Source organism: Prosopis cineraria, unplaced genomic scaffold (assembly GCF_029017545.1).
Source record: "Prosopis cineraria cultivar Desert tree isolate PC_DT_omini unplaced genomic scaffold, ASM2901754v1 PC1, whole genome shotgun sequence".
Lineage (NCBI taxonomy): Eukaryota > Viridiplantae > Streptophyta > Magnoliopsida > Fabales > Fabaceae > Prosopis > Prosopis cineraria.
This window is the reverse complement of record NW_026555332.1, coordinates 49,325,311-49,349,214: the sequence shown is the minus strand read 5'-3', so window position 1 is coordinate 49,349,214 and position 23,904 is coordinate 49,325,311. Positions and strand designations below refer to the sequence as shown.

The 23,904-nt window shown below is 35.0% G+C and overlaps 4 protein-coding genes across 18 annotated transcripts; 3 read left to right on the top strand and 1 right to left on the bottom strand.

The window, feature by feature from the left end:
• LOC129290849 (MATH domain and coiled-coil domain-containing protein At3g58270-like) lies at positions 1 to 3,112 on the top strand. The gene is made up of 4 exons (XM_054927901.1): positions 1 to 183; positions 267 to 403; positions 523 to 677; positions 2,057 to 3,112. Exons 2-4 carry the CDS (start codon positions 276 to 278, stop codon positions 2,899 to 2,901), a joined length of 1,128 nt encoding a protein of 375 aa, XP_054783876.1. The 5' UTR covers positions 1 to 183; positions 267 to 275; the 3' UTR covers positions 2,902 to 3,112.
• A 567-nt stretch (positions 3,113 to 3,679) lies between these two features.
• Positions 3,680 to 12,315, top strand: LOC129297476 (MATH domain and coiled-coil domain-containing protein At3g58270-like). 10 transcript variants are annotated; one of them, XM_054935963.1, is made up of 5 exons: positions 3,680 to 3,856; positions 3,933 to 4,124; positions 4,292 to 4,446; positions 4,781 to 4,864; positions 4,937 to 5,936. In XM_054935963.1, exons 2-5 carry the CDS (start codon positions 4,003 to 4,005, stop codon positions 5,737 to 5,739), a joined length of 1,164 nt encoding a protein of 387 aa, XP_054791938.1. In that variant the 5' UTR covers positions 3,680 to 3,856; positions 3,933 to 4,002; the 3' UTR covers positions 5,740 to 5,936. The 10 variants fall into 10 exon arrangements, with proteins under 10 accessions (XP_054791938.1, XP_054791867.1, XP_054791814.1 ...); XM_054936097.1 differs by lacking the exons at positions 3,680 to 3,856; positions 3,933 to 4,124; positions 4,292 to 4,446; positions 4,781 to 4,864; positions 4,937 to 5,936 and adding exons at positions 9,487 to 9,595; positions 9,872 to 9,920; positions 10,117 to 10,276; positions 10,372 to 10,529; positions 11,266 to 12,315; XM_054936153.1 differs by lacking the exons at positions 3,680 to 3,856; positions 3,933 to 4,124; positions 4,292 to 4,446; positions 4,781 to 4,864; positions 4,937 to 5,936 and adding exons at positions 9,494 to 9,595; positions 9,872 to 9,920; positions 10,076 to 10,276; positions 10,372 to 10,529; positions 11,266 to 12,315.
• A 550-nt stretch (positions 12,316 to 12,865) lies between these two features.
• LOC129322711 (uncharacterized) lies at positions 12,866 to 14,682 on the top strand. 4 transcript variants are annotated; one of them, XM_054969079.1, is made up of 4 exons: positions 12,866 to 12,884; positions 13,073 to 13,156; positions 13,299 to 13,456; positions 13,559 to 14,682. In XM_054969079.1, exons 3-4 carry the CDS (start codon positions 13,411 to 13,413, stop codon positions 14,518 to 14,520), a joined length of 1,008 nt encoding a protein of 335 aa, XP_054825054.1. In that variant the 5' UTR covers positions 12,866 to 12,884; positions 13,073 to 13,156; positions 13,299 to 13,410; the 3' UTR covers positions 14,521 to 14,682. The 4 variants fall into 4 exon arrangements, with proteins under 4 accessions (XP_054825054.1, XP_054825046.1, XP_054825025.1 ...); XM_054969071.1 differs by lacking the exon at positions 12,866 to 12,884 and adding an exon at positions 12,908 to 12,926; XM_054969050.1 differs by lacking the exon at positions 12,866 to 12,884 and having other exon boundaries at positions 12,943 to 13,156.
• Positions 14,683 to 14,876: 194 nt separating this feature from the next.
• Positions 14,877 to 23,834, bottom strand: LOC129322680 (probable glutamate carboxypeptidase AMP1). 3 transcript variants are annotated; one of them, XM_054969012.1, is made up of 11 exons: positions 22,580 to 23,834; positions 20,056 to 21,024; positions 19,048 to 19,290; positions 18,504 to 18,656; positions 18,135 to 18,203; positions 17,803 to 17,890; positions 16,812 to 16,895; positions 16,619 to 16,707; positions 15,956 to 16,069; positions 15,710 to 15,844; positions 14,877 to 15,196 (listed from the first exon to the last, which is right to left on the bottom strand). In XM_054969012.1, exons 2-11 carry the CDS (start codon positions 21,010 to 21,012, stop codon positions 15,014 to 15,016), a joined length of 2,115 nt encoding a protein of 704 aa, XP_054824987.1. In that variant the 5' UTR covers positions 21,013 to 21,024; positions 22,580 to 23,834; the 3' UTR covers positions 14,877 to 15,013. The 3 variants fall into 3 exon arrangements, with proteins under 3 accessions (XP_054824987.1, XP_054824996.1, XP_054825004.1); XM_054969021.1 differs by lacking the exon at positions 22,580 to 23,834 and adding an exon at positions 22,420 to 22,567; XM_054969029.1 differs by lacking the exons at positions 14,877 to 15,196; positions 22,580 to 23,834 and having other exon boundaries at positions 15,713 to 15,849; positions 20,056 to 22,494.
• Between the last annotated feature and the right edge of the window lie 70 nt (positions 23,835 to 23,904).

The following is a 23,904-nucleotide window of genomic DNA, read 5'->3' as shown; positions in this document are numbered from 1 at the left end:
GCCAAGCCTCTCTTCATCGTCTGGCAACCTCGGCCACCAAGTACAACTTCCAAGTCTCCTAAATATCCTCATTCCTTATCTCCCAATTACAGGAATCTCTCTAGTATATGTATAGATATTCTTAAATCCCTATATATAGGTAACTGTCATCTTGATTCGTTTTCAATATCGCGGGAACAACCTGTGAGCTTGTCTTCGCAATCCACTGGGTTTAATTTTCTAAATTATCGCTTCGTCGTCTTTCTTATACATGCTATGTTTTGAAGTCAAGCAGAATGGAGAATCAGCAGGGGATCAATAAGGTGGTTGCTTTCGACAAATTCACATGGAAGATTGAGAATTTCTCGAAACAAAACGCCACCAATCTGCGCTCCAAGCCCTTCAAAATCTACGGTTTTAAATGGTACTCACCTTCTTTCTGGACTGACCAAATTAATAATGCTTCAAATTTATGATTTATCTCACCCTAATATTTTGATCCTCCTTAATTAATTAATTTCCTTCCTTAATCTTCACATACAGGAAGATCCATGTGCATCCGCTGAGGAGGGACGTGGACCATTTTTCTGTGTATTTGACGGTTGCGGATTCATTACCGCCATATGGATGGAGCAGAAACACACATTTCAAGCTGGTCCTCGTTAATCAGATCGACCCCAACAAGTCCGTCATCAAGGGTAGCTCTCTGTCTGTCTGTCTCTCTCTTCGTCAATCTTGTTGGTTATTTTTCATAACTCCATATTAATTATATGACAAATAGTCTGTCATTTTCTTTGAATAACCTAAACTATAATAAAATTTAATTTGATGAATTAATGATAGTATTTTATCAAGATACTCTTGACTTGAAGATCTCTTGAATAAATTATTGGAGTAGGTTGAGAAATTAACGAAAAATAACAAAAGAATAATGCTTCCTTTTAAAACATTTTATAGGGACAGGTATTTTTAAATAGTATGAAACTCCAAAATAACAATTGCTATATCGTAATTAAAAAATTTTATATAAAGAAGATATTGTAAATGATCACTAATATTAAGAGAAGCAATCTCAAATTAATTTCCTTGAAATAAAAAGCAGTATTCCTTGTTTCCTTTAAAAGTTGAACGTTATTGCGGTTAATTGCCATGCGCATTTCGCATTTGTGCTTCCTTAATGACTTTGCTTTTGTTGGCTAACAATGAGTTGTTTAGATGAGCAAAGAGAACATAGCCTAATTAAATAGATTTAGTATCCTTTTATTTAAGATTAAAAAATAAATAATTTTCAAGTAGTTTAGAGATTTTATAAAAAAGATTTATTTTATAAAGATTTTATAAAAATCAGATATTATTTTTAAATTTTATAATATTTTCCTTAATTTTTATTTTATAAAAATAATTTATTATTTTATCATTTTAAAATTTTATAATATATTTATGTATTTATCTCTTTAAAACATTCTCTTTTATCTATCGCATGAGATTATTTTTCAAAAGCTACTCAAAGTAGCTTTTTAAAATAATCATAAATATGCTTTTTTTATTCAGATTATTTTTAAAAGTTTAAACAAATATCATAAAACTTATAAAATAGATTTTTTTAAAATAAGTGATTTTTTAAAAAAATAAGTTAAAACAAATGGACCCTTAAAAGCACGGTAACTGATCTCTTACATAGCAGTATAATGTTGGGATTTTTTTTTATTCCAACAATCTTGGGATATTTGCTAATAATAGATTTAAATGTACGTTTTTAACACTTCCTCGTTTTCCTATTTTTTTCTTTAAGAATACATTGATTAAGAATTACTATGTAAAAATTATTTTCCAATTTTTAAAAATTTAATTGAATTTATTTTATTTATTATCTCCATAATTATCTTTCTTATTCCATAATTAAAGTTGATAAAGATAATATAATAATTACAACAACAACAATTTATGTTGATCTCGAACTTTAATAAAAACATTTTCCCCCAAATTACAAGACAGTTAAAAAGAGGAGGAAAATTTTGGGATATTTGCCATCATACACCTACTTCGGCTGATACATAAATGCGCTTTGATTCCCCAGAAACACAGCAGAAATTCAAAGGAGGACATCGTAGCTGGGGCTCATTCTTCGTCACTCTCAAAGACTTCTACGACCCCAAACAAGGATATCTCCTCAAGAACACATGTATCATCGAAGCCCACGTTTGTGTTCCCGACGTTGTCCCCAAAATTCAAGCCACCAAAACGACCAATATCCTTCCAACAATAGAAGGTGAACAACAAAGCACAGAACCCACCATACAGAACGAAGATCAAACAACATCAGATCAATATTCCGACGAAATTAGCGACAGACCTAGTTCCCTGACTAGCGTGTCCAGCCATCCAGAGCTTGACGAAGTCCAATGCTCAGATTTAACTCTACGAGACCTCATAGATGTGAGCAGTTTTGGACCAGATGAAGCAGCTTTCGTCCCTTTATTGGAAGAAGCATGCACGTGGCATCCTCAACTGATATCCTCACAAAGGGACAGAACTCGCTGGTTCAAACTATGGGCATTCACGTCTTTAGGCCAAGTTCTGTACTTTCTCAAGACAAAACGAGTTAAAGACATGGACGAAGATGGGTGCAAGTACCTTCAAGGTTTATGGGACGAGCTTGTGAAGTCGTCTGGGTTTAACTTGAGCTGGCTAGAGCCTTATGTTCAATCGGCGTTGAGCGCGAAGAGTAATTTGGTAAAAGCCGAGGAAGTGGAGAAAGCTACGCGGAAAGTGACTGATTTGGAGATTAGAGCGAAGAAGCTGAAGGGAGAATTGGCTGTTGCTGAACTGGAGCATGAATTAGCAAGAAGAGAGTTGGTCGAAATCAAAACAAGTTTCCATGAGTTGGATTTGAACGCTGGATTAGATTATGCCATGTTTTAACACACACACGCACGCACGCACGCACGCACATATAGGAGCTACCGTGCGCTCATGAAGATGGTAGTGGGACTCCGCGTAAAGATGTTGAAGGTTGACACTTGGATTATTAAAAATGTAATTAATATAATAACCGCGTAAAGGTGTGAGAATGGACGAGATTAAGGTTCTTTAAAAATGTGTAAATAATTCTGTCTATATTGCTGATTGCTTCCGCGTTTCGACTCTTTCATTTTTTTCGTTTTGTTTTGGTGGGACGACTCTTTCAGCTTATATTAAAAATATGATTAAATATAAGATACCCTCTCCAATGCAGTATATTTTCATGCCGGAAGACTTACTTATGTCACAAGGTTCTAAACAAGTGATCGGCTGTAATCATCAGTCATGTTAGGAGAGAGATTTACAAAATTATTTTCGACAATAAATAAAGAAAGTGCAATGACGATTTTGAATGCAACGAACTTTTCAAATATTCAGTTCATGCAGAAACCACATTTCCAAAGTTCCAAACTAGTTATTTGAAATTCATCTGAAGTTCGTTAACATTAAAAAAAACAGTTAGAGTAACAGACCGCAGAGAGCAATAGAGGCCAGGATATTCTTTAAGTGAATAGATTAAAGCTGGTTTCTTATTCCTTGAAACTTTAATCGAATAGATCTGCTTAACGTGTGCTGGCGTTGAAATTTCTGAGCAGCTTCATTGCAATTTACACATTCTAATCCAGTCCATGAGTTTGAGTTGATTATTAATTGTGCTATCTGTCTTTTTCCAATTTTCAGGTTGACTTTTGAGATTCAACGACCTACTCTCGATCGCTAGCGTGTTTCTCCGCTTCTTCTCTTAGCCAGTGGCAAGCAAAAGGGTCCATTAATCTTCAACTCATTCGTTCTTTAGCTTCCTTCATCAACTGGGATTTCCGTTCATTAATTCTTCCAAATTCCACCGAGTTTAAACGTAAGTGTCTATATAAAGTTCTGGCATTCAATCACAATACTCTTAGTTATATTTTACATATACATGCAATACGCAGATAGGTTTCAAGCTTTTGACGCCATCAATTCTCAAGTATCTATCTTTTTTCTTGGTGGGTGATAGCGAGGATGGAGAACCAGCAAGGAAAGGGCATCGTTTTCAAGAAATTCACGTGGGTAGTACAAGATTTCTCGAAAAACAAGACCAAGAAACAACGCTCCAAGGCTTTTGAAGCTGGTGGTTGTAAATGGTAGGTACTTGTTGAATTTCAGATCTGCTAGTTAGTTTCCTGCTTTCCCATGACTAATCACTAGAAGAGATAAAGTTCTAAGTCAGTCAATAATTTCTGCAATGGCCAAATGATTTATTAATTATGATTACCAGACAAGTAATTAACAACATGCGCCTCAATCTCAGGCGAATCCTTGTGAATCCAATTGGGAAGGGTGAGGAATATTTGTCCTTGTTTCTGAAGGCTGCAAATTCTTTACCATTATATGGTTGGACCAGATATGTCTATTTCAAGCTGTCTCTCGTCAATCAGATCGACAGCGAGAGGTCCATTTCAAGAGGTATATATTCGTGTCGTCTAAATTCAGTTCGGCTTTTATTATGCATTTCTCTTTGTTTTCTTGTGTTCTCAGAAACTATGATCATGATGGGAAACCTGCATTTTTCTTCACGGAACACTCGAAATTTTCAAGTGAATGACGCAATTAATATTGGATATACAGCCGAGTTCCCCAGCAAAATGTGCTCAGTTCAGCTTCCAAGAGATTTGGCTTTAATCAACTATGTCAGATATAATTAATGAGTTTATGTTGCCATTAGTAGAATTTAGAACAGCTAAGAATGTTACTGCATGCTTCAAGTTATTACTTATTAACATGTGTGTTTCCTTTTCAGAGACTCAACAGAAGTTCAATGCAGGACATAGTAGCTGGGGTGCATCATTCTTGCTTCTCAGTGACTTCTATAATACCATAAAAGGTTATCTTGCGAACGATTCATGCATCATAGAAGCTCAAATATCCGTCTCATATGTTGCTTTTAAGATTCCAGACAAAATCAGTAACCAAACACACGAGGAACAAGACAAAACAGAAGAATCCACAGAACAGCTTGAAGATCATCAATGCATATATTTCTCGGATGGGACGCCTAGTTACAAATCCTCTGATGAATACATATGGAATCAGTCAAGTCAAGCAGAATCAGAAATCCCACAGAAACAAGAAAAACAAGATATTGTTGGGGCACCAGCTGAGACACCAAGTCCTAATAAACCAGGGCATTATGAACCAACTGCTCCGCCTTTATATCCTCGTGTAGATGTATCACCCGTGGAAATACCCTTAAGCCCTCTTAGTGATCTTATAGATTATCAGAGTTTAAAGCCAGAGGAAGTAGGTTTTGTTCTATTACTAGAGGATGTTTGTTCACGGAATCCTTCACTGATAGAGAGCCAAAAGAAGAGAAGTCCCAAGTTCACACACTGGGCATTCATAGCTCTAGGTCAAGTTCTGCATTTTCTGAAGACTACGAAGGCGAAAAATATGGATGAATCTGCTTGTAACTACTTCCAAGGTCTATGGGAAGAAGTTCAGTTATTTGGATTTGACTTGACTTGGTTGGAGCCTCATGTGCAGTATGCCTTGGGAATGAAGGATTATTTGGAAAGGGCAAAGAAAGTGAAAAAACTGGAGGAGGAAGTGGTTGCTTTAGAGAATGAAATGAAGAAGCTGAGGGCATGTTTGGCAGCCACGGAAGTTGACCTTAATATAGAAAGGAGACACTTGAGAGGGGAAGAGAAGGGATTTGAGGAGAAAGACGTGGACGCTATATTGGACTATGGCATAATTTAGATTTGCACTGCACGATAATTACGGATACGGGTTAATTTTCCCATGGTATTATTTGGTTTTTAATTTTTGATTTTTGGTCTTTATTGATTTCTTGTTATCCAATTAATCTTAACTAAATGTATTAAAAAAAAAACTCAAACTAAGTATGAATTCATAATCTCTGTTTTTTTCCCTCTCCAAAGCAGTTGTATGCGACTACGTAGCATAAGTCATCTTCTTGAGCTGATACAGGCAATAAGAGCACCCAACTTTTTTTTTTATATATATAATAATCAATTATCCTCACTAATTTCCTTGATTTTTAAATGAATAAAATATTTTTTTAAAAACCACGTTAATAAAAAATATTATAAACATGATATTTGTGTAATGAGTAAGTCGGTTAGATATAATAGATTATGAAAATAATTGATTAAATAATAAATTTTAATCATAATTAATTATGTTATAATTCAATCTGTTTGAATACTATTTTTTTAAAATTAATTTTAACATAATTGAAGAGTTTGGATAATTTATTCATAATTAATTTTAACTGTATAAATTATTATAAAAGATATTGCTTTTCAAAATTAAATTATTGTTAAATTTATATCTAATATTTAAAAAATAAAATATATTATTTAAATTATATATATGATTAATTATAAAAATTTAAATTATATTAATATTAATAATTTTAATTTACATAAATAAATAACTTCAATATATCTTAGTTTAAATAAATTTAATAAAAGAGAAAAATTTAATTCTTAAATACCAAACATCAATTTTACAATAATTAATGAAGATGATAATATACAAGTCGATCTTTAATGATATCACAAATATAAACTATATTTGATAAAGATGTTAAGCACTGCTTAAAAATTTGGCAACAAAAAAAAAAAGCAATATAACAAATAACACAAAGCCTCTCTCTGTGAACTTTTACAATAATTTTTATAATAACCTTTAATTTTAAATTAAATTAAATTAATTTTCATCTACCAATTATTATTTTATTTAAATTTATAGCAAGTGGTAAATGGTGGTTGGCAGAAACTTATACTAATAATTTTATTAAAAATTCAAACTTTGAATTTTATTGAGAAAAAAAAGAAGAGAAGAGGGTTTTATTTTATTTTCATTAAATTTTATATGCTTTTTTTTATTTTTTTTAGGCTTTTTATGTAATTTTTTCACATAACTTTGTAATTAAAAATGCAGAAGCTGAATCTTGCAGCTTGGGTAAAATATCGACTTTTTCCCAAAAAAAATTTTTTTTGGATAATTGATGTTTGGGTCAATTATGCTTTAATTCATTTTTTTGTCCAAAAAATTGATTAACTCCTCAATGCAAACAGGCACTAAAGTGAAATTATTCCTCTACTTTCCTCCCTAAGCAAACCGCATTAGAATTCATTTTCTCATTCATCAACCAAGCCAAACAAGTAATGAAATGTTACAATGCTTCGTCCAAATTTCTTTATCTTCTTCTTCCTCGCCGAACGCATCATCACATCTTATACGGCGTCACACAGTGATAAGCATTATGTTTATTGTTGCGGTAATATATAATCTATTTTTAAGTGATAAGTAAAAGATTTTCGTAAAAAAAAAAAGTGATACGTAAAATATTATTGTTATTTTAATTTTTTCACTTATTTAAATAAAAATATTTAAACATAATAAAATTAGATTAACTTCACTAAATTTAAATTTAATCGTTCAGGTTTGTTAATATCCCATCTATGCTCATCATTTGGCATAAAAAAAAAACTTATGCCATCATTCTTAACTAGCAAGATATTTGTTCCCGTGAATATTTTCCTTATTTGTCTTTGGAAAATGACAATTAAAAATTTCATAAGACTATTAATTATAATTAAAAATTTTAAATTATTGTAATATCAATAATAGGTCATCGTTCTTATTTAGAATTAAACATATATATAAATTTATAAAATTATTTTTTAGTATTAAAATTATTATTATGGATTGAAACTATTGTTAATTTTAATTGAAAAAACTAAGATCCATACATGAGAATTTGATTGACAATAGTTCCAACATAATAATAATTTTAATAGTCTCAAACTATAATATTTGGGATCTTGGTTTTTTAATTAAAATTAACAATAGTTCTAATTCATGAGAGTAATTTCAATAATGTTTTTTCTTGATTTTTCAAGTGACTTATCTATATATTGACAAATATAAAAATTTTAGAAATAATTTTAATAAATTTTTAAGTGATTATTGTATATTTATAAGTACCTTTTGAAAATTTTATAAGTGAAATTTTATTTTATATTGAAAAGCAACTCATTCCTGAGTGTGAATCTTGATTTTCCATATTAAAACTAACAATAGCCCCAACTAAGGTTGTTAAACTTATGAGTTTAAGTGAACTCATAATATGGATGTAAATTTAAAACATAAACTCAGATTATAAACTCATAAGAACCTCTATTAATAAATATTTTATAAAAGTACATAATTAAATAATTAAAATATAAAATGTGACCATAATTAAATTTAAATAGATTTCAAATATAAATGATTAAAATCAAATCTATCTACACTCATAGATTATTATGCTCAATATAAAAATTTCAAAATATGGCAATTTTTTTTGGTATTTTTTGCTTTATTTTTTATTGATATTTTTTTTAGTTTTAGTTTCAATTAAAATGGATCCTACTGCTTTTCTAAATTAAGTTGTAAACGATATATACTTATCTTGCTTAACGAGTTTATGAGTAGATTAGTATGATTTTATAAACTAAAAATTCAAAAACGATAAACTTGAAGAGTCAACTCATAAATTTTATCTAATTTAAATTTATAAGTGAGATAATATGATTTTATAAGTTATAAACTTACGAATGATAAACTCGTAAAATCACCTTGAGAGTTTGATAATAATGGTCTCAACCCATCATAGTAATTTCAGCATTTTCTTTTTTTTATTTTTCAATTGAGAATAATTTTATAAACTCATATATATTTTTAATTTCAAGTAGGATCATGTTTGTTGTTAGAATTTCAATAATTTAAATTTTTAATTGTAATTAATAATTTTATGAGACCTTTAATTGTCATTTTTCTTTTATCTTTTCGGCGTCTGGTGCGATGCTTGTGCTTTCGTGTATATTTGGATTAAAAAATTTGTAACTGAGGTTAGGATTCAATTGAAGTTAGCAAACTAAGGTTAGGAAAAATGTTTGTAATTTTAACGTGATTTTTATTTGAATACTTTTTTTTTAAAATCAGTTTAGAAATATAATGATAAAAAAGGACATAAATTTTATTATATATTTTTGTGATTAATTTAGGTTTTTTAAAAAAATATTAAACTTTGTGATTAACCAACATTTTGTTTTAAAAAATCAAACTTTAAATTATAATTTTATTTTAAAAAATAGAGTTAAGAAATCTAAAATAAATTAATATATATTAAACAGGTTAATCAATTGGAGATTCTTCTTCAACCTCTCTACTGCTTTTGTTAGTGAAAAATAAGAAAAAGCTTTCCCTCTCACACTGAATGTTGATGCAGAAATAAATAATAATAGAAAATTTAAATGGATTAAATGGTTCCAACGCTGCTCAACACCGATGCAGGAGTTATGAAAATGAGCTTTGAGAAAAAAATTCATTTGAATCTTAATTTTAGTTGAAATTTTTTTTTCAATTCAAACATAATTTTTATTTTGTAATGAGCTTTTATTAAGATTTGGGCCATTTCAATTTTAGTTTGAAGTTAATCCAAACATAGCCTTCGTCCTCTTGGCTTGCTGACTCGTCTTTTATACCTCTGACTTTCTCCGCCCTCCGCGGTTCCCCCTTGCGTAGAAACTCCCCAGCTCCGGTATGTCTCTTTCTGGTAACTTTGTTGCCTACATCCTTACTTATTCTTGCTGTTTCGTTATCGTGACATCCATCATCTAGTTCCCATCTGACTCAGAGCTTCCGAGTTTGAAGCTGTCATTGTGTGTGGGTGTGGGTGTTCACTTTTTGGATTCTGGATTCTACTTTGTTGATGACGCTCTGTTTTGGGAGATCAGATTTCATATACGTATTCTAATATTTAATGTGCTTTATGTTGTGTTTCTTTGAGTCTGAGTTTTCGTGTTTCTTCATTCAGGGCTGAACAGGGGGCCGAGAATAGCTTCACCACAAATTATTCTGTTAAGGTTCGTAAATCATCATTTTAATTTTTTATTTTTCTAAATATGGAAATTTAATGGGTTTACTTTTCAGTTTTACCGTTGCCAACCCCTAAGGCATGTTGTATCATTTTAATTTTTTATTTTTCTAAATATGGAAATTTAATGGGTTTACTTTTCAGTTTTACTGTTGCCAACCCCCAAGGCTTGTTGTATATTCCAGTTTTGGTGTAGGAATTGGTGGGCTGCGCATAACTACAAATGGATAATAAACGAACAAGTCATTTGCCCAGTGAGAAATTCACATGGAGAATTGAAAACTTCTCTAGGTTGAACTCTGTTAAGCTTTACTCCGAGACTTTCATTATGGCCGGTTATCCATGGTATTTCCTTTGGTTGGAATTTACTGAATGTCTATGTCCTCTCTGACATTATTTTCATGTGTTTTGAATTTGATTTTATTTTGGCTTGCTATCAGGAGAATTCTCATGTTTCCTAAGGGGAACAAAGTGGACTACTTGTCTTTATATTTGGATGTTGCGGATTCCATCAATTTACCTGCTGGTTGGTCCAGACATGCATGTTTCAGCTTGGCTGTAATTAATCAAGTAAGCGTGAAGAAAACGGTCAAGAAAGGTACCTTTAGTTTGGGAATTTCTTTTCTCATCTGCCATAGTCCGCTTTGGTTTTGTTATCAAGTTTTTGGATGGAAGGTGTGTTTCTTAACATGTTTTATAAAGAAGTATTGGATTGAATCTATTTGCATTCCCAGTAGGTGGTATCATGGTTAACACCTGACAGCCTTATTTGCCATTTAATATAGTAAGTAATGTGCTATTCAAATTTTTGCTACACCCACCCTTCAATTCCTGTCTGGCCTATTTCTATCATTGTCATCTTTAGTGGTGTAATCTACCGTCCCAGATGATTGTCATTTAGAAGTGCTGGAAAATTGAAATTATCTGATGAAATCTGTAATCACGAGTGATATAGTAATTAAGCATATGAGATTGAGAATCTACTGAGTACTGACTGAATGAATGCTATTTAATTTAACAAGGTTCACCATTTAGCTCATTTGGTTCAATGGTGCCCGAATAAGATAAAATCATTAGAAGTTCATTTAATCGAGCAAATCTGCTGTTGGGGAGCTGAAATATTTCACGCTACTGCTGATTCATGTGCTTAAAAGTTAAGACAACTAAAACTTGCGCTCTCTAGCCATACCTTTCTATATCATTTTCGATACTACTATAGTAACTGAGAGTTGGGATTCCCATGTTCACTAATATGACACCAACTTAGTAATCATATAATGTCAACTCTTTTTGGACACAATTGACTCTTGAACCTTCATGTTTGAATTTTGCAGAGACTCATCATTTGTTCAATTCAAGAGACAGTGACTGGGGCTACACATCATTTATGCCTCTAAGTGAACTTTATGACCCTAGGAGGGGTTATATCATAGAGGATACATGTATAATTGATGCTGAGATTTCTATTCCCAAGTCTGGAAAAGAGAATCAAGCAGCTGGCCCGGTATCCCTGGAATCTGGAGATCAAACTGGACAAATGGAAGTGGAAAGTTCACTGCAAGATCGAGAGCGAGAAATGAAAACTCCCCCACTTTCTGCATGTGTTTCCGTTGAGCCTGCGCAGCATACTGGTAATCCTTCATTGCCTGCAGGACTGACCTCAAACCCAATGGATGAGCTTGTGGATTTCTGGGGTCTTGGGAAAATAGAAAATGTTTTTGTTCCACTCCTGGAGGAAGTATGTTCGAAGCACTCATCACTTATTGAATGTCAGCGGAAGAGAAGTCAACGATTTGTTGAATGGGCGTTCACATCTTTGGGCAGAGTCCTACATTTCCTGAAGACTAAGAGGGTGAAAGACATGAATGATGAGGCTTGTGAGCATCTTCAAATTTTAGGGGAGGAACTCGAGACTTTCAGATTTGATTTGAGTTGGCTGGAGCCTCATGTTCAATCAGCCTTAGGCATGAAAAACTATTTGGAGAAGGCAATGCGGGTGAAAAAGTTGAGGGAGAATGTGAGTGCTCTGGAGATGGAAATGAAGAGGCTTAAAGCAAAGCTTGCTGCTGCAGAGATAGATCTTGAAATAGCAAAAAGAGACTTGGTGCAAGCAGAAGAAGGGTTCGAAGAGAAGGATCTGGATGCTGAACTAGGATATGGGAGGCCATAAACCGCAATTTAATTCCATCTTGGTAGTGCGTTATCATGAAGAAACGCATCAGAGTTTGATGTGTACTAATATATCTAGAGTTAGATGCGGTGACTAAAATGTATCCGTGTAAATTGTATTTGAAAATTCCTGTGTTGTAATGAGGTAACTACAATTATGTGTCATTGTTTGTAATTCTAAGATACAAGGGTGTGTCATGGCATTAGCATCTTCATTCTCGAATCCGGAAAATTAAGTGTGGGATCTGACCGTGATCTCTGTTGCTAGTGAAAATTCCAGCTTACTGGGGTAGATATTCATGATACAAACTAGCAAGTATTTACCGATGCTAGTCATGCTTCTTGCCCGCAGGTTTTGTATGCGAGACTTCGGTTATGCTACGAGGTTCTAAGTGGAGGGAAATTAATCAGAAGTGTTAGTTGAGGAAGAATTTCAAAATATTTTTAAAAAATGTCGATAGTTGAGTAAGACAAATTTGGTACTTGATGAACTGGAAAGCAACCTACAGTTGACTTTCTATCATCGTCATTTTGGTCGTCATTATGATATATACGGTGTACGCAGAGATGAAACGTTCTAATCAATCTTACAAAACTCAACTAACTTCGAAGATCTGATATCACAAGTTTATTAATTTAAAAAAAAAAAACAAAATAAAGTAATAGAGCACAAAGAGGAAGGCAATTTCCAATACATTTAGCAAGTAATTGATTTAAACTTTTTATTACGATCAATTTGGAATTTCTTATGAGATTGACAGCGGATACCCAGTTGACTTTTTAGGTGGGCACGTTTGCCGCAGTCCTCCTAGTTTGTCTGCAACAAGTTGTATTCTTTATTCACCATCTTTTGATTCTATCAACCATTCTTACTTTCTAGGGTTTCAAAATATTCATTGACTTGTTCCTCTGGGTTTGCATGATAGCTATTGTACTGGAAGATCATCTGAGAACTAATATTGCTTTTCATAGATTCACTTGGACAATTCAAGATCTCTCAGAGAGGATAACCAAGGAACTACGCTCCCAATCTTTCGAAGCTGGCGATTGTAGATGGTACTTACTTGGTGAATTCCCAATTTTTATATATATATATATATATATATCTCGCTTTGTGTGTGTGTATTTAAGTATGAACTTCTACTTTCCTTCACGTGATTTCTTAAGCATTCGATGTGGGTCGTTTCCCAATGCTCAGGCGAATCGTTGTGAATCAAGTAGAAAGGAACGGGGAGCAATATTTGCGAGTGATTTTGAGGGTTGCAAATACTTTGTTACCATTGAGATGGAGAAAATTTGCTCGCATCAAGATGATTCTTGTTAATCAGATGGATCGGAACATGTCCATTGAAAAGGGTAATTTATCTTTATTATTTCTCACTTGAAATTGTAATGATGTTGTCTTTAGATCAATCTCTTGATTCCCCCCCCCCCCACCTTATAACTGTACATTTGCAGAGACTGAACAGAGGTTTAATGCCGGATATAAAGCCTGGGGTACACCATTCGTGAATCTCAGTGAGTTCTATAATACTACGAGAGGCTACCTTGTGAACAACACATGCATCATAGAAGCGGAACTATACATATCTCATGGTCCTTTTAACCTTCAAGACAACGCAAGGACTCAAAATGTTGTCCAAACCCATGAATCTCCGACAAACATGGAGGTAACAACACAGCTTGGAGATCAAGGAATAGATTCTTCGGATGACACCTTGAGTTTCACATCCCTAGAGTCTACATGGAATCATGCCAGTCAAACAAATCTAGAACTCCTAGAGATGGAAGATCAAGTATCTGCAAGTCCTTCCAACGGGAATCATAGTTTTACAGAAGTGTGCTCTTTACATAGGGATCGCCCTTTGTATCCTACCATAGATGATGAACCTGAGGGAGTGCCCTTATCCCCTCCTCTTAGTGAGATTATAGATTTCAGAAGTTTAGAAGCAGAAGAACTGGCTCTTGTTCCATTGCTGGAGGAGGTGTGTTCATGGAAACCTTCACTGATTGAGAGTCAGAGGAAAAGAACTTCAAGGTTCATTCGCTGGGCATTCATAGCTTTGGGTCAAGTTCTATATTTTCTCAAGACAATGAAGGTGAGAAATATGGATGATGAAAGTACTTGTAGGCGGCTCCAGGGTTTGTGGGAGGAGCTTCAGATATTTGGTTTTGACTTAACTTGGTTGGAGGTTCATGTTCAATCTGCCTTGGGTATGAAAGCTTATTTAGACAGGGCAGAGCAAGTGAGATCACTGAAGGAGAAAGTGGCTGGTTTGGAGATTGAAATGAAGAAGCTGAGGGCTAATTTGGCTGTTGCAGAAGTTGAAATTAACACAGAAAGGGAACGCTTGGCAGATGAAGAGAAGGGTTTTGAAAAGATTAACATGGATGCTCAACTAGGCTATGGCATGTTTTAGACAATAATTTAGTTTTATATTGTTAGTTAGCTGAAGGCTCTAGGAAAGGCCTGCCATGCTATGAATTGATCCGTCTCTTTGATCAGCAAACTCTCCTTCAATATCTTTCCTACTCTTATCCAGTTCTCATTAACTTGAATTTATCCCATTGACCTGGCTTAATTCTTATTATAATACTTCAAATTATCTGTTTGCTTTAATTTAATTATTGGATATTTAATTTATTTTTCAATTTGGATTATATTTATTAAATAACTTCATTCAATATTTTAAAATAATCCCTTAATTTTCTTCATAGTATTTGAAAATGATTCTTCTGCTAAGTTATCATTTTATATATTAAAAAAAATAAGGGCTAATCTAAACTACTCGCATTTACTTTCCAGCCAAAAAAGAAAAAATTGAAAAAGAACACAAAACTTAAGGGCTGACTCATTCAATGGCCAGTAAAGAAAGGGCCAACCCACACATAGGTTGAAGCTTCCCATAGATTTTACATGAACTCTCCCCTCAGTGCTGAAGCAGCTCTTTTGATGGCTCTGGCAACCCTCCAGATCTCATGTTGAATATCTGCCTGCCCTTCTTTTTCACCACTTCTGGCCGAGCAAGCGATAGAATCAGCAACTCCGGGGAAGAAATCCATCATACTTTCATGATCTCTTGGAGGTCCAAACACCTTTGCAAGAATACACATAATCAGGTTTATGATTAAGAATCTTTGAAAATGACGTCTAATGAAAGTAATGATCATGGATAGGGGGATATGATCCTCGTCCCCGATCTTGTAAAGATATATTTTCCTCATTTACAGACCTATATCCCAGTTCAATAAATTTAGTTGTTAAACTTAATCCCTTTCCAATACCTAGTTGCGAGTCTAACTACTCTGGATAGTGAGCAGCTACTCATCTGAAACTTGAGATACAGTCAGGGCTTTCAAGGGGTAATAACTAATTATCCAGTAGATTGCCACTATGAACCAAGATTATGATGGGACGTATGAAAGGTCCGGGGCCTGTCCTTAAGGGGTAATAACAGATTCAGTTTTGGTTTGTATTATGTGGTTTGACATCTGCCTATACCAGTCTAGCAGTCAGGGTAAAACATATTTTTCAAATCGATCCATCCATACTATTATAGTTGAAACAATGATGAACACGAGTCAAGGTTTAGAAGGCAACACACTCACAAGATGCTTGAACCAGTTCCTTTCTCTAAGCCCATCTGGATCCAGGAAGCCTTTTTCAGCAAGCATTAATCTATCATTTAAAGCTCGCCTTTTTAAATGCATGGAACAATCAACGGTTTCTTGCAATCTCAGTGCCTGCACTTCAAAACAAAGATGCATAACTAGATAAGAGACAATAAATAAAAAATAGGAGCAATCATAGCAGCTTTATATAGTAATCAAATCAATAGGGTACTATCGCTTTACATTTAATTCATCATCAAATTCTTCGACAGCTGATGCAAAGTCTTGTATCGAGGCAGTTAATGGGTGCAGAGAGATTGATTGGTCTAAAAAGTTGCTCAGCCTGTTCTTGTACACCTGGCCAAAACAGATGAAAGTTACACAATCCATTAAGATATATGAATGTTACAGCAGAAATGAGGGAAGTGTTTACTCTGCAACTCCAACATCACTATAACTTATTTCACGTTGCCCCAATCTCTCTCTCCCCCCCCTCCCCACCCAGCAAATTTCATTTGTTCTTCCGTAACGGATGAAAACCACTATTTATTGTGAACTAAACCTTGTGCACCTAATTGTGAGCATCCCATCCCATGATTTCAAGCTTTTCTTTTTTGTCATCTGTTCAAGACTTCAAGGTAATCAATCATGTGCGTGCATGCGCACGGCATGCACATTTAATTCACGAAATCATTGTTTAATTATTTAAGGCTAGTTGATATCTATGTTCTAGAAAGCTCAAAACAGGTTTCAAAAAGTTGTGGCCTCAAAAATAGCACCCAGTAGAAAATAGTAACGCAATTAAGTTTTGGAGTAAAATCTCGTAATTGACTCGACTATATAATTTCCTTTCCTGAAAGCCATGATTTAGCAAGAAATATCAACTCAGTGAAGACGAAAACATACCTGTAACTGATCTACATAAGAGTGGTAATTAAAAGGAAGAATTAGATCATCAGCCAGGTGAAGTGCTAAAAGTCCCCAAACTCCAGTTACTAATCAACATGGAACAGAAAAGAAAAATCATCTTATGTTTCCAATTTATTGATGGAAAAAATTCATATCATATTAACAGTAAGTAGAAAAGAATCAGTCTAACCAGCCACATGGCGCAGAAAGAACGGATCTCCATATTGTATCATCCAGTCGTAGGAGTCAAAAGCAGTGTGATAGACAGGAAAATCTACAGAAAAAGTTCAATAATCTAAATTCATTTAACACCCAAGACTATCGGACAGATTATTCTCATTAGCATAAACAGCATGCCTGAGACAGAATTAGTTGTCATGTTACAATTTGATGGAACCCTGCTGTTCAACACTAAAAATACAGAGATAACAACAATAAAACAGCCAGCAGGTCAAGGAAAATGCTAAGGTTTGATATAATGATTCCAAAAGACTAAATCAGTGTTCCAAAGACACTCCACTGATTCAGAACCAACCCTATTCCCTACAACAACCAAAATATCCAACAGAACAGTCAGCACGCAATGCCATCAAGCATGCATTTTGATTTTCGAGAGCCAGTCTCGACTCTTTTTCAAAATACAAAATATAACTTACTTCTCCTAAAAGACACTAGTGACTACCATAATTTCAAAAGTATCTTGCACAATCTCCATCATCATTTTTTGCTAAGACAGACCTAAAAACTCCCCGCCAACACTAAGTCAGTATAGCTTTCCTTTTAAGAGTAAGAATAGCAAAGTCAGCATCCAGCCCCTCCTAAAGGTGCTGTTCCTTTTTCTTGCATTTTCCTATTTCTCCTCTTATAGGTTTGTAGCTTCTTATTTCTCCTCTTATAGGTTCGTGCAGCAAAAGAGATTCCATCACAATTCTTGCTTAAAAGAACTAGAGATTGATCATTACACTTCCGGCTCCCAAACTAACCTCTAACATGCACAAAAAAGCCAATAACAAAATAATATTACAGTGTATTAAAAATAATAATAATAATATTACAGTGCACAACCAGAGTAAGTGCCTTCATATGTAAAATTTCCCATTGGCTTGGCTTTTCAATCATTCACTTACATCGCTGGTTTGCTTTTTGAAAACATTTTTGTTCATATGAATGAAGTAATGTACCTCTTCCATAATATACATCAATAGATGGAACCCCCGCATGTTGCACAAAGGGAGCAAAATCAGAATCCAGTCCACTGAGCCTCAAAATCTGTAATCAACCAGGACAAACACTGGTAAGCAACAAAAAATATATTGCGCCAATTGCCTCACAGACTATAAATCTAAATTGGCACTACTAACTGCACAAAAGAGATAGTATGATAGATGAATTGAGAATATTTACTTTCTATGCAGACTCTGGTAAACAACTATATAATTGAAATGCTTTAAACATATCTAAACAAATGTTACATTAAATGCTATTCAATAGATAGAGGTAAAAGAAGCAGTACATTATAATTTCCACTAACAGCTGCCCAATTTTCATATACAGTTGTACTCGTGGAGTCAGGATCCTTGACCTGAATTTGACACACATTGTAGTTGATTTTCAGCATTAGTAAGAAACCCAAAGTAAACACAATGTATTGTGCCATACAGACCTTGAACCATAAAAAACGAAAATGATGTAAAAAAATAAATCTCCCACACCCTTCAGACTAATTTTTGAATGTTATAATACAATTTTTTCCTTGAGAAATTCATTAAATTTAAACTAGTCAAAGCAGTGAATTACAAAGGATGCTAAAGGGCTGCTCATCGACATTTAATTAAAACATGAAATACACACACACACACACACATTTATATACACAACTTACCTTTTTTGAAACCTCAAGGATGAGACTATCAAGCTGAGGAGTGGAGCTGGCAAAGAAACCAGATCCCTGCACAGCACAGTCTACATTTAGATATGCGATCGCTTTAGAACCAAGATTGATTAGGTTCTGTTCCACCCACTCAGTGGATCCAATCTACATAATTAAATAAACTTGATTAGAGAGCATGTTACAAGAATTGTTGCCATAATTGCAGTTGAGCAAACTGAAATGTGAGGATTTTTCCTCTACAGGAGCAACTGACAGTGCTAGGAAAAAATTTGAAAACATACAAGCATAAAGCCAGTCAAAAGCTGAAATGTCCAAGAAATAAAATTTCAGCAAGGCAAACCAAAATCCCGTTGACGAAGGCATAGACATTTAATTATTTGCCTTCATAAGTCCATGATAATCTCTTTTACCAGATTATTACAACAGAAGTAGAACTAAGGAAAATTAAAAGGAAGGAAAAATATTAAATTTACAGTCTGTCCATTTTCCGGAACCACAAAAATAAGTTCAAAAATGAAGATGAATTGCTGCCTACCATTCCAAACTCCTCTGCATCCCAACTACAGAGGATAATTGTCCTTCGTGGAGTCCACCCAATGTGCAATAGAAGAGAAAATCGCCGAGCAATGTCAAGTAAGGCTGCAGTCCCACTGCTGGGGTCTACAGCACCATAAGTCCAGGCATCCCTGTGGTTACCGAGCAGGACAAGTCTGTCGGGTTCTTCTGATCCCTTTATAACCGCAAAAACATTTTGAATGCCAACCACCTTCTTTTCCCCCTAAAGATCAGACAAGCAAGACATAATGAAGCAATGACCTAAGAACCAGCTTAATGACTCTTCTCTTTTCAACTTTACAGCCATATTTTCACTCCATGTCAGACATGCTAAGATATGCTTGATCTTCTATGCATGTTGTAAATGATAAAACATTGCATCTTTAGGTTCAGCATCAATGATATTTGAATGGCAAGAAGAATCATATCATTTACATCTTCACATATGTTATTATCTCACCCAATTCCTTCAATCATCAAATAAGCACTTTCTAGCATCTACAATGTTTCACATCAGGGGGAAAAAAAAAACCTTCTAGCTCAACCATAAAGGCGAAGACGTGAAGGCAAATTAGGCAACTTTCAGACTCATCATGACCCTTCACCAACTTCTCTTTTTATATTTTCCTCTCTGAATTATAAATTTAGGATTTCGAACTGTTCCAATTATCTCTCAGTCTAAGTGCCAAATACTCAGCAAAAGTCACTCACATACACATGCACGCATGTATCCTGCCCATGTACATATTTCCATATACATATGCCGTCAAATTTAGTGAACGTCTAAAGAGGTTATCCACAAAATATAACAACAAAGGACAAGGTCAAAAGTCAAAGACGCCTCTATAGGCTCCGACATAATAATAATAATAATAACAACAACAATTCGACCACTAAAATGAAGAAGATGAGACACAGACATACCCACACTCAGATGAAAGTCACAAAACTTAGATTCCAATATGGCTCAAATGATCCCATCACCAACCTGGTACGTGAAATTGAGCATTGTCGGGCCAGGACCAACATGCCTGAGTACCTTGGACCCTAGCGAACTCTTCCATTCCTGTGGCACCTCAGCGCCTACTAGTGAGTGCAAAATGGTCTCAGCAATCTCAGTAGAAAGGGGCATGGATGGAATTTTGGGAAACCTTTTCAAAACCTCACTATCTTCCAAATCCAAGCTCTCGCCGCCATCAACCCCAGCCCACCCAGGGCTTAGTGGGTCCCCAATGCCTCTCATGACATGTCCCCTCTCAAACCCATTTCCAAACCTGTCCCCATCGGTATATATTAGCACCGCCACTGCACCGTACGTCTCCGCCTTCTCCACCACGGCGCCTCTGGTCAAACCGCTGCCTTTCCTCGCTAACACTATGCATCCGCTAACGTTCACTCCTAGCACCCTCAGCGCCCGGTAATCCTCGTCCCTCCCATAATTCACGAAAACCGCCATCGCATACGCCGACCCAGATGGCGAGTAAGCATGGTATGGTGGCACCACGTCCTCGTCAAACTTATTGGATCGAACCATTTCACCCAAGGGAAACTCCGAGCAGGATCCGTCGCTAAAATGCGCGGAGATGGAGGAGTGGAGGGGATAAGAGAGGAGGGCTTTGTAGTTCACAGTGTGGGTCTGAAGGCCCAGGTCTCTGAAATGGTCGAGAACATAACGGGCGGTGTCGGAGCCAAGTTTTGTTCCGGCGAGGTGCGGGTGCAGGGTGAGGTCACGGAGGTAGGAGGCGATGGTGGAATTTGAGGAAGAGGAAAGGAAAACTTGGCGGAAGTGAGACGCATTATGGGAAGTGAAAGAGGGCGAAAAAGAGTGAGGGAAATACAGGGTATAAAAGCCCAGAATGCAGAGGATGAGAACCAGAACGAAGGCACCCAGAGGAGAGGGTTTTGCAGTGAACATGGTCTTCGGCTTTGACAAACACTGAACCATTTTCTGAATAACCTGGGAAGCAATGATTGGAGAAGAGAGAAAGGGGTCGAGTAGTGAGACTTGAGGGGAAAAAATGAAGAAGCAAAGCAGGTTTTGTTGAGAAAAGGAACTGATTTTCTGCGGCAGTTACTACTACTTTCGAGGAGAATGCAATGATGATGCATTTTGGATTTTTTCCCAAAAAAATATATGAGCGAAGGCTTTTTTCCTGTCTGCTTCATCCCACTAAAAAATGATGCTTGCTTTTTGGATGTGATCGGATCGCAGGGTCTTGCGAAAGCGTTCCGCGAAACCCAGCGCGACGATCCTATCGTTGCATAGAACAACTCCTGCTCCTTCTTCATTTGGAGTAGACTAAGATAATTTCGTCCAATCAGGATGTTATACTATAATTAGAGCATACAAGCTGATTATTAAAGTTAGGATTTGAATCCGAATCCTTAGTAATTATACGTCTCCCTGAAAACTACTCCCTCTGGTTTGTATGAAAAAGAGAGGAAAAACACAATATAAGATTTTATACTTTGATCTCTTTTTGTTTCTAGTTCTCATAATTTGATTTTATTGTTTTTAATCCCTTTAACTAGATCGGTTTCAACGTTGATTTTTCAAAATTGTACTAAAAAACTATGAACTTGTATTAGCAAAATTTGTTGACATATACTTATCTCTAATATGACTAAAAATAAAATATAAATGGAATTTTTTTTATATTTGATTTCAACAAAATGCAGAAGACGAAGATAATACTTAAAGCAAAGAAATTAATATAGTTCAATATATATAAGTAAAATTAACTCTATTGATACCAACTACGCGATTCTTACATGCATTTTTAAAAATTATATAATTAGCATTGCAAATGAATCAAACTAAAAAAAAATTGAAAACAATAAAATAAAATTATAAAGACTATAAAATTGCAATCAAAATATAAAGATATATTGTCGAAAAAAGAAAAACTCTCCACCTTACATCATCTTTAAAAAAAAATCTAAAAAAGGTAAAATTTAACACGTTACCACTTGATGAATTCTTTGTTTCTTTTTATATATATTGATATTTAAAAAAAAAAAAAGCAAAGTCGAAAAAAATATTATAATTAACATCTAATAAATTACCCTGTAGTAACCGGCTCATTCCTTTTCGAAGAAGAAAAACCCGAAAACGGTAACCAATTAAGCATAAAAACGCCTTGCTTCGAAAGAAAATATAAAACACGTGAACAACTGGAGTTTCACGTGAAGAAACCAACATCAGCGTAACTTCCTCCAGGCTCCAGAAACCATGCAAGTTTAGTACCCTTCGCTCAGCTTTCAAATGTTGAATATTCTAAACCGAGAATGTAGTTACGCGCATAAATAAATGAAAAGAACTAGAATGAGATTCAAAGTTCAATCAAATTACCTAGCCAATGAATAGCCATCTTGCATTAAATGACATGAAAGAGAGCAAACCTTCTCTAAGGGTCATACGTGCTGCCTTTAAAAAAAAAAACAGAGGAGGGGAAAATAGAACCTGTTTATTAAATTACATAAGATCCTGCGAATAAGAGGAAGTTGATTACCTCAGATCCTGCGAATAAGAGGAAATTACAGAGAAAGTTTTAATGGAAGAGAGTTGAGTAGCTCAGATACGGCGAATAATAGGAAAATATAGAGAAAATGCTAGTGGAAGAAAGTGGTAATGGTCTTTCATGAGGAAAAGGAGATGCATTCATTATTAAAATGTGAAGAGGTGGATGACAGCAGGAGGTTTGTCTTGTGTTCATGAACGGTGGGGATTTTAAGTCGCATTATAATTATGAAACTAAATCAGCACTTCCTGCCACTCCTCACATGAATATCTTGGTTATTTTCCAGGAACATCTTCTTTTATAGATACTAAGAATAAACCCAATTTGTGGCTACAAATCCATACTAAAGCAGCCCCCTGCTAGCATGGCTGAAGAAGCAGACGTGATAGCTATCGCCTTTTGATCGATTTTTTTATTCACCTCTGTCTGCTATATGAAAAAAGAATGAGAACCCATGTCTTGTTTGTTTCAGCCCTGTCTTTTTCATTTCCTCTAAGATCCAAGCCAAAAGCAGGGTAAGTGGAGAGAGCATTAGGCTCTCGAGTATCCAAAAATGTTAGTACACATCAAAAGATATATGCCAGCATAAACGTGTAATCATTATAATATCCTTTCACGGAGCAGAGGAACTCAAGGTAGACCCAGCTGTTCCCATAAGATTCTCAAAGTCCAAACACATGTCTCCACCTGGACTTCAAACCTGGACTTCAAGGATTTCCCCTTTTCCGGACTGAAAAAGGATTTACTACTTGCCATCTTGTTATTGGGCAGTGTCGTGTCAATTGCATCAAAATCACAGGCTGGGCCGCATTATTGATCCTTTATCGAAGTCCCTGTTATGAACATGTACAATAACAAAATGGTTGGAGAAAGATCCAGGGGCTTCATGCAAGGCCCACATAAGTAGATAAGCTCGGGTTTGGACTATGTGAAAGGGGCGTGATTATCGCTGAGTACTAGCACGGATTTATTTTTATTTTTTTTATAGGGAATTTCAATTTGCCACATAACTCGATTTCATTGACAAGAGAAATGAAAATCAAAAGGATTTAAAAGCTACAATTTTGACATGATAATGATCTTCTCAATACATCAGTGGTGCTATGGTCTCCACCGGGATGCAGACAAGACCAAGCAAGGTGGCGGGGATAAACATGAACTTACTGATTATTACCTTTCACTGTATCAACTCAAGTCAGTTCTGTAGCTCGATATGTTGTGCAGGCCAAGGCCACAAATTCAAAAGATTAACGACCTGACAAATGCAAAGAAGCAATAGACAAGTTTTGGGGCTCATCACTGACAAGAGGAAGCTG